Genomic DNA, 9,878 nt, shown 5'->3' with positions numbered 1-9,878 from the left:
CCTATTCCGTAAACGTCAGCTGCAGAAACAAGGTTTTCGACTTTTCAACTTACTTCTATGAACATTCTATCTGCAAATGTGTGTGTTTGACCCTCTTGATATTCATTCCCGCATTTTTCATGCCCCTTACCCCCGTGATAGTTCATATTTTTAACCATTAGATTGTGTACCGAGTTGCTGTGGTGTTTGTTTTGGTGATTCTTGAGGTTACTAAGATGTGTGAAACACTTGTTGCAATGATCAAGCTTGCACTTCAACTACTTTATACCCTCGTGTGTGTTTTTGTGAACGCGTAGACTGCTCACGGATGTGAACTGCATGTCGCACTGGACACAGTGGTAAGGGCGATCGATGTTATAACGCATATTGTGTGTTTGAAGGTTGCTGCTCTGCGAAAAAGTCTGGCGGCGGGGCCCGTGGCTCTAGGGGAAGTAAGCATGGTGCGGAGAATGCTTAAGGGATGGCGCTTACAAATGGCACGTTGCCTCTGTCCGAAGAAGTTAAATTAACGTAATGTGCCGACATAATGCAATCCTGGGAAGCAAAGCACTCTCGTTTTGACTGGGCATGGACGATATCACGAGGCGTATGCCGTGCTAATTAATGGTGGCATGTTGTATTTAGATAGCATAGTGAACGTAATCATAGCAGAAGTCTGGCTCGTAGCCGATGAGTTAATAAAGGGTAAAGATGTAGATGATGCATACTGGTAATACTTAAAATGGTAATGGCAGGGCAATGGCATGGCAATGGCATGGCAATGGCAGAGCAATGGTGGAGCAGTGGCAGGGCAATGGCAGGGCAATGGCAGGCCAATAGCATTGGGGTGACGAGAAGGATGTACCAGCGTAGTAGTGTGTGGTGCACTATAATTGGCTAGCGGACTAACTAGTGCGGCTTTTGTGGGGCAACAATGGCAGTACTTCACTTCATTGTTCCGGATGCAAGAAGCCGAACTTTAGATTAAAACGATCCACATGTCACGCGTAAGTCCCTCTATCTTCCACGGCAGAGAGCAGCCTTCCATCTAACCATCCCAAAGACAATGGGGGCATGTCATCGCTCCATACGCCGCATACAGATGTAGGCGCGAACTCGAGGTGTAGGCGCGAACTCGAGGTGTAGGCGCGAACTCGAGGTGTAGACGAGAAATCGAGGTCGAGGCGGGGAACCAGCTAGGGTGGGCTCCCCGCTGGCGCATGTGGCGGATTCCCCACGTCGATCTATTCCCTACTTTCAATTACTGCGGCGATCACTTGGGTGGGGCTGATGGTCGCCCCGAACCTAGGCTCGTACCTGCAGGGGCATTGATCAGCGTGCGACGTCGTGACCCCTGCCATTGTTCATTAAAGGAGGCCAAAGACTGCCTATTTGGTCTCATATATTAGGGAATGTCATTTTCTAACTCGAGAACAACATTGGGTTGCCTTGCCTTATCAACTCCGAACTCAGAAAAGCGTGTAAATGCTGCCGCAACGAGGCAGCCTTTGTCTGTCTACATCATTCTCCACTGGTGCTGCACCTACTTCGTGTCAGTAGTGATCTTGCGGAGCAAATTTTTATCAGCCAGGGTCACCTGTTCGAGCCAACTATGGCAGAAGAAGAAGCTGCCGCAGCTGATGTCGTTGTTCATGACATATCTGAGGAAGAAGAGAGCGATTTCGACCCTGGCTGTGGCAGTGATATGTGAGTTTCGCCAGTAAGAGCAAGCCCAAAGAATCTTTGACTAAAATTTTATAGTGCTAGTTCCACCACCTCGATACCAGAGTCCTTATTTGATTATCCCGAAATTCACGGCAGAACCTACCCTAATTTCCCAGGTACCAGTTATTGGTACGATCTCCTTCTCTATCAACGGAACAAACTAATCTCTTTTACAGGTTGCCGAATGATAAGGCTGCTCAGGATACTCTTGATATAGCGTATTTACTCACTCACTGATTCAGGCAGCCTTAATTCTGACCATTACTAGCCACAACATGTACACTTTCCTACTCGGCGACAAACTGTTCCTTGCACCAATTGGAGACAATCCACAGGTTTGCGTCTATTACTGAAGTTGACTTTGTACTCTCTCCTGACAACACTAAGAAAGTAATCGATATCGGCACTGGAACAGGCATATGGGCAATGTGAGCCCCCTTCCTCTCCGCAAAGACAATGCAAGGTTACTAATCGATTCCTAGAGACTTTGCCGACGAGTTCCCCTCAGCAGAAGTTACTGCGACAGACATCTGCCCCATCCAGCCTACATGGGTCCCACCTAACCTCTGTTTTGAGATGGATGACGCTCAACTCGAGTGGACGCAGGCCCCTAACATTTACGACTTTATACATATCTGCGGGCTCTTAGGCTGCATGTCCGATTGGCCCGCACTCTATTCAAGAGCTTTCCGTACCACAAAGCCCGGCGGCTGGCTCAAAAACGTTGAGATGGACATGCGTTTTAAGTTTGATAACTGCAATGTTAGCCCAGGACACATCTTGTTCGACTGGGCAACGCCATTCATTGAATCTGGAGACAAAATTGGAACGACGTTTGACGTTGCAGGAAAGATGAAGGGTTGGATGGAGCACGCCGGCTTCGTCAATGTAACTGAGAAGAGGTATAAAATCCCGTTTAGTGGCGAGAGCAGGTTAGCACAGTGGAATCGATGTTTCTACAACTCTGACTTAGAGGGGTTTGCATTGTTGGTTTTGGTAGAACGGATGAAGGTGTGTTCTCTTTTTGCTATTTATGCTTTCTACTACTAATGACCGGGTACAGTGGTCCTATCCGGCAGTTCTGCTATATTTAGCTGAAGTTAGAGCGGCGTTACGTCAAGCGGCAACCTATGCTTTCTATTACTATCCTCTGGTCCGCTCCCATCATCGTCTCAATACCTCTTCTCCTCTACAATGCCGTCATCGGTTGCCTAGTCCTATCTTGACGCACAAAACCAAAGAGTTTGCCAAAGCTACAACGCGATCTGAACAGGAAACTTCAAGCACGTACACATTCAGCGATGTCGACCAGCCAGCAACGGGTTGATAGTAGTGTTGAATCCAACGACAAAGCACTTGAAGAGCAAGCAACTCAAATGGTACAGAATCCCCTGAGATTTGATACATATTTTTATTAACCCTACATAGTGCGGAGAAAGTCTAGTCTTGGAATCAACCGAGGCAATAGTGAAAGAACTTGACGTAGTGCCTCCAGCAGTCGTCGCTGTGTTGATCAAATTGCATGGTGACCGTGGAGCTCTAAGGGTCTATGCGCAGCCGCTCATCAACGTGGTCGCTGGCCCAGGGCATGGTCCCGGATATATCATTGTTAACGTGTCTGGGAAGGACACTACAATCTTTGGTTCGCCGTCGTTGCGATATTTTCACCGCCGACCCTTGACTTGAGGTATTTAAGAAGGTTTTTACACACTTCAACTGATACCTCGACTTTGGTGCTGAAACCTGGACTGAAAATGATGTATATAGTTGGTAACGGCTTCCCTTGCCACGGACAGGCCAAGTGAAGCTTGGGGCAGGTGTCCTCAAACTGTTTGAGGAAGGAAATTAAGCCAGTAAATTTGAAAGGAAGATCCTTCTGGAACCATTGAAGAAAGCTGGTTAGGTCGTCAAGCTCGAAGTGCAGGATTGTTGTTTCAGGATGATCTTCGAGAGTTGAGCAAATTTCTGGCGTGCGACTCTCTGTCCGTTGCTCAACATCACCATGAATTTCATCACTAGTTTGCTCCTTCCCCGATTTCAACCGCGCAAGCTGTCGTAGCCCTTTTGGTGATTCAACCGTTCTCCACCACTTTAAAATGTTATCAACGTAGTCGGTCCCTAACTGCGACCTGCTAAATTGTGAAATGGACTGAACCAAAGTGCAGAGCAGGAAGACGTCGTAGCCAACGTAATCTCTAATTGAGATGAATATAGAGCGTGCCCTCTTCCGTATGTAGTACATCGGCTTATTATCTAAGATAAGCTCATTGGCTCGTTGGAACCTTTCCACTTCCATGACGCCCAACGGTCGGAACTTTTCACCGAAAAGGCGCCTACGGTCGTCAAGCAGCTGAATAAGCGCGTCACATGTGAGCTTCGGCCCCCGAGAAGGCATGCTGGCGACAACTATAATGAACAAATAAATAAAATATTGCGAAGTGCGAAGAACTAGTCGAGGATTCGTGAATGTTCATGAACGGTGGGGGAGATTCGTGAATGTTCACGAACAGTGGGGGGGATTCGTGAATGTTCACGAACAATGGGAACGATTCGCTTCTTATAGATCTTTGAGTCCTCGTCACGCGCCACACTTACTTCGCTTGCCTTAGCCAGTAGGATTGAAGAATGTGTGGAGCAAGCTGTGGGTTCGTGAATGTTCACGAACTTTGCAGACCGATGTGACCAATATGAGGCCAGGATCGACACGTCCCCTACCTTTCTCTGTGAATTCCTTGTCCCCCTACTTTGACCGATTGGCTAAAAGCTCGGGGAGGCTAAACGTTGTCTACCACACCTTTTCCTGCATCAACAGCATACGTACTTGGCTGGGACAGAAGAGTGAATAAAGGGCCTCATCGCCGGCACTTCTCTGGTAGCACCTCAGACATTCACAATTCATCAACAATCATTTTAGGTACGACTATTTTAATATTTAATTTACGGCTTTCCGCGATGAGATATTGCAAACACACACAGTGGCTCAGTTTAGCTGTTAATGATGGGGATGTATTCCTCCAGAATACCGACAGACTCCAGACCCTTCTAGATGACCTTCCAAACCCAGATAAACAAACCCCAAGTCTCTTCGTATTTATAGGGAATAAGTCTAAGGCTATGGCCATAAAAGAGCTTGCTAAATCCTTTTCCCCACCGCCAAAATATAGTTGCCACCCCTCTAAGCATAATGAAGAGCCGAGCTGGGAAGGTCAGACAAAGTTAAACGGTCGACGAGTATACGGAGAGATTCACCTCCACATCCACCCCCCAAGTGTTTTTAGCAGTAGACCGGTTTTGCTCGCCGAGGGGGATTTGCCTAACCTCTCTAAACTAACAAGTGCACTTGCTATTGAGAAGTGTCACAAGACAGATAGCAGGCCACTAAACGCTAGCACTCTAGTTACTCCAACACTGTCTGAATCCGCTGACAGAATCTACTTCAGGCTTCTTTCCCCGCAAGTCGTTGTACGATTGGCTTAAACTTTCCAACGATGACGTTGGAAAGTTTAAGCCAATCGTACAACGACTTGCCCTCTGGCTAGACCTAGGCCAGCCGTCAACACTACCGAAGTCGACGCGTCCAAAAGTTTTAATCGTGACTGAGCGGGACGATGCCCACAACAATGATGAGTCTGACCTTAAGGCATTCAAGCGGATGCTGAGCAACGAGACAACGATGGATGTCTCGGAACAATTTTCAGACATCCAAATCCTTGGCTTGGCTAGCCGCAATAAAAATCTCTCAAATAAAGCCAGGCACCGAGAGCTGTTCGAGCGCTTACTAAACTTTTCTGACCAGGTACGAGAGGCCAGGATTACTGCAGAGGTGCTCTTCTCTGCTCACCACCTCACTGCTTTTTTTCACTACGCTTTGAGACATGTGAACTCGCCTTTACCATTTAACTTCATATCTGCGTCACAATCTGAGAACCCCGTGGCAAGCGACTTGCGGGACCATCTAGTCGACTTCCTTGGCAAAATTATAACTCCCCAAAAGTTGCTGCAGTTTGCAATTCCTGTTATTGCCTCAAGCTTTATACTGAATAGCTATCCACCAGATATGCATTGTGAGCTAGCCTTCATACACAGACATTGCTAATTGATACTAGTCTTTAACCCTGCCGAGGTTTACTGCAACTCCTACAAAGAGATATGTCGTCAGGTCTGTCGAACGGGAGTTCTTGCCCACGAGGGGTCAACACATTTAATTCTCCCGTCTAGCTTCATTAGGCTGCTAGAGGTTGAGTTTGTAAAACAAGCGGAAGCGTTTGCTAAGCTTGATAACGTATCCAGTGCCATGTGGCATTTGCGAATGTTATCCGAATTTAATCGCGACTGGCTAACTATTCGCTTAGAAAATACGTGTTTGGTGTGTTTAAGCGGTAGACCTCGATACTGCTTGCCATGTAAACATATTATATGCGACAACTGTGTCTGGAGGCATGGACACAAGAGCGACGTCTGGAATTTCGAAATTCGCCAATGCTTCCTTTGCAAAACAGACACGCCGGGTGTTAACATACAAGTGAGGCCTCCTACAGCTACAGCCCGGCTCTTAAGCATTGACGGAGGCGGAGCAAGAGGTATAATTCCCCTGGTATTTCTGCAAGCACTAGAGGAAAGGATTGGACTGCCATACCCAGTTCAGGGGAATTTTGATTTCGTATTCGGTACAAGTTCTGGTAAGTCACCATAGGTTTCATGCGGACAGGTCTAATGCTGACCTGGTCTACAAGGGGGTATAATTGCCTTGGCTTTAAGTCACAAGGGGCTATCAGTAGAAGACTGCATAGACCTCTTTGAACGGTTAGCTAAACGGGCATTCGAACTACACTATATCTCGTACTTCCGAGCAATCTTAGTCTCCTTATTTACTGATGGTATCTACCCTGCTCGCAATATAGAAAGAGCACTTCGAGATGTATTCGGTAGTAATGAGACTATCCTCGACTGCTCAAGCGCCACGGCTATGGGAACTAAAATTGGGGTAGTTGCCTCCACAATAAAGCCGGAGCCATTTCTTTTCACAAACTACAACAGCCTAGGAGATAGGAAAGGCAAGAAGTATGACTATAGTGTTTTGCGAGGCAACGCACTTGTTTGGGAGATGTAAAACAATCATCCGTGAAGCAGACTCCAGCTAACGTAATATAGTGCGAGGTCTACATCTGCAGCACCAGGGTGAGCGACATCTTTGGCGTCCGGCTAACGTTGCTGCTAACGTTTACAGAATATTCACCCCAAAGAAGATTGAAGACCTGGGAAAGTTCTAGGATGGGGGACTAACATTCAACAATCCAACAAAAGTTGCGCTAGCAGAGATAAAGGATTTCTTCCCTAACGATCTTTTTGCTAAAAGGTCTACTTTAAAGGTGTCTCTAGGCACCGGCAAGGCACCTGAACGTGAGCCTGAGTTGCACGGGTCAAACTCCTGGTGGAAAGATTTATGGTTCTTCCGACTCTGTCGTGTACTCTGGTCGTCTATGGATGGTCAAGAGAGTAGCGATGCTGTTTACAAAAAGGTAGCAAATAGTGTCGAGGATCTAACGACTGTAACGAACAAAAGGCGAGGTGAGTACTTCCGGTTTAACATAGAATTCCGTAGCCAGCAGCCCCGTTTGGACGACTCAAGCAAGATACCTGAAATGAAGGCCCTCGCACAAGGAGAAGTGGCGCTTCAACTAAGCCAGCTAGATCAGCTTGCACACTGCCTCATCGCGGAGTTCTTCGTGTTTGAGCTAGAGTTAGAGAGCGTCCCCAGGAAAGAAAATGGCAAGTATTCATGTACTGGTTATATCTTATGTTGCCATAGAGCCAATTCTCCTGCATTTAACGCCTTGCTAAGACGATTGACGGGATTGTCGGCGGCATTTCTCCTTCGAGGTCGCATGCTCCCAGGCTCCGTCCAAGACCGATCATCTCTTGCAAGAGATGGAAACTTTAGGAAGAGGGTGTGTTTTGACGTCAATAGCAAAGAAGATTTAGTTTCGCTACAACTTCAGGAAAGAGGCTCTGAACCTTATCACATCAGTGGTTCTCCATTCGCAGTTAACTGGTTGATAGAAGCACAGGGATTGGGACTGCCTTTTGGTAGGCGAGATGGTGTAAAGAGGAAGCGCAAAGGTACTAACGATAGAGAGGTAAAGAAGCGCCAGCGGTCATGACTAGATTGCAGACGAAATGCATACTGCAGTAAGAAGTCATAGCACAATTTATAATTTAACCAGGTGCCATGTGGTGTCGTCTAATTAGCCTTGCATAATACCGCACGGGTGTCCACTTCACAAGGGAGAGTTTGCGAAGAAGCTAGTACCAAAGACTACTATACATACTGTATGCTCTAAACGCGACGCTTGTGCTAAATTTGGCTGGTTGACAATGGTCCGTATTTATCACTCGTGATGAATATTTCTTTCTAATTCCTACGCTCCTCTCTGGGCTGATCTACGTTCAGCGGCTCCTCTTCCTTGAGTACGCCCTGCGATCGTGACTGCAACAATATGTGCGACTTGATGTCGTCCGGGCGGATGCCCCTGCCTTCCTCCTCCGCTGGAGCGACGATGGGGAGACCATGTTCTACGGAAAGTTCCACCATGGACGAACCGGATTTGCCAGGTACAGGCCGTTGTAGGGTTTATTCGGGTCACTGGCTACACATTTCGAAGCCTGGATTAAAAAGGATTGAACTCTGTGATGGCGCAGTGCGGGCCTGTCTTCCAGTCTCTTCGTCCTGGGCCTTTTTGAGATCCAGTTGGTAGGAAACCCTAAGTCTCCGATAATCTTTTGCACTTACGAGAGATTCAGGAGGGTTTAATTCATGATCTTGAACAATCGATCGTACTTCGGATTCCGCGATTCAGGTAGGAACCATCTCTTCAACAAGCTTTGGTCCGTACCAAGTATCTGCGTCTACCTCGGATGGGTCGGCCCAGGGACAGCTATTGTTGGAATAAGCACTTTCCGACCTCCCCAACATGATCTACCTTCGCCACCGACACTTACTAACAGACCTATTATTAGAATAAGCACTTTCTGACGTCCCCGGCGATCGCCTTTTTTTAAAAAAAAAATGTCTCAGATAGTTACCCTGCCATCCAACATGATCTACCTTCGCCACCCACATTTTGTGACTCGTCTGTTGTTGGAATAAGCACTTTCTGGTGTCCCTGCCGATCCCTTTTTGCAATTGTCTCACCTACCCTGCCGTCCAACATGGTCTACTTACGCCACCCACAATTCGTTTTTCATCTGTTGTTGGAATAAGCAGTTTCTGACCTCCCTGCCGATCCCTTTTTTCTGAATGTCTCACCTACCCTGTCATCCAGAATGATTTTCATACGCCACCCACATTTTGTAAGCAGTTTGTGGCCTCCCCGGCGATCCCCTTTTTCTGAATGTCTCACCTGACCTGCCACCCAACATGATCTGCACACGCTAGCCACATTTATTGACAGACCTACTGTTAAAATAAGCAGTTTCTGACGTCCCTGCTGATCACCATTTTTAAATATCTCACCCACATTTATTGACATATCTATTGTTGGAATAAGCGCTTTGTGGCCTCCCTGCCGATCGCTTTTTTTAAACGTCTACCTGGCCTGCCATCCAACATGATCCACCTTCGCCACCTACATTTATTGCCAGATCTATTGTTTGAATAAGCAGCTTTTGACCTCCCTGCCGATCCCTTTTTTCTGAATGTCTCACCTGACCTGCCATCCAACATGATCTACATACGCCACCCACATTTATTGCCAGATGAATTATTAGAATAAGCAGTTTCTGGCGTCCCTGACGATCGCTTTTTTTCTAATGTCTCACCTGACCTGCCATCCAACATGATCTACATATGCCACCCACATTTATTGCCAGATGAATTATTAGAATAAGCAGTTTCTGGCGTCCCTGACGATCGCTTTTTTTCTAATGTCTCACCTACCCTGCCATCCAACATGATCTACATACGCCACCCACATTTATTGCCAGATGAATTATTAGAATAAGCAGTTTCTGGCGTCCCTGACGATCGCTTTTTTTCTAATGTCTCACCTACCCTGCCATCCAGCACGATCTGCATACGCCATCCACATTTATTGCCAGATCTATTGTTCAAATAAGCAGTTTTTGACCTCCCTGCCGTCCCTTTTTTCTGAATGTCTCACCTGACCTGCCATCCA

At 46.9% G+C, this 9,878-nt stretch overlaps 2 protein-coding genes across 2 annotated transcripts; both read left to right on the top strand.

Moving 5' to 3' along the window:
• Positions 1 to 1,591: 1,591 nt before the first annotated feature.
• Positions 1,592 to 6,974, top strand: VC83_03553 (uncharacterized protein; the record flags this gene model as incomplete). Its single annotated transcript, XM_024467199.1, has 12 exons — positions 1,592 to 1,686; positions 1,741 to 1,833; positions 1,881 to 1,922; positions 1,973 to 2,039; positions 2,092 to 2,132; positions 2,187 to 2,715; positions 2,768 to 2,857; positions 2,946 to 3,083; positions 3,133 to 3,346; positions 5,145 to 5,706; positions 6,856 to 6,882; positions 6,932 to 6,974. The coding sequence occupies 12 exons, from the start codon at positions 1,592 to 1,594 to the stop codon at positions 6,972 to 6,974; spliced, it is 1,941 nt and encodes a 646-aa protein (XP_024325827.1).
• Positions 6,975 to 7,184: 210 nt separating this feature from the next.
• VC83_03552 (uncharacterized protein) lies at positions 7,185 to 7,845 on the top strand (the record flags this gene model as incomplete). The annotated part of the gene is made up of 3 exons (XM_024467198.1): positions 7,185 to 7,444; positions 7,514 to 7,791; positions 7,838 to 7,845. 3 exons carry the CDS (start codon positions 7,185 to 7,187, stop codon positions 7,843 to 7,845), a joined length of 546 nt encoding a protein of 181 aa, XP_024325826.1.
• Positions 7,846 to 9,878: the final 2,033 nt, after the last annotated feature.

This window comes from Pseudogymnoascus destructans (assembly GCF_001641265.1).
Source record: "Pseudogymnoascus destructans isolate 20631-21 unplaced genomic scaffold scaffold_6, whole genome shotgun sequence".
In the NCBI taxonomy this organism is placed as follows: domain Eukaryota; kingdom Fungi; phylum Ascomycota; class Leotiomycetes; order Thelebolales; family Thelebolaceae; genus Pseudogymnoascus; species Pseudogymnoascus destructans.
Note: the sequence above shows the minus strand (reverse complement) of the source record. Positions and strands in the feature narration are given on the sequence as shown.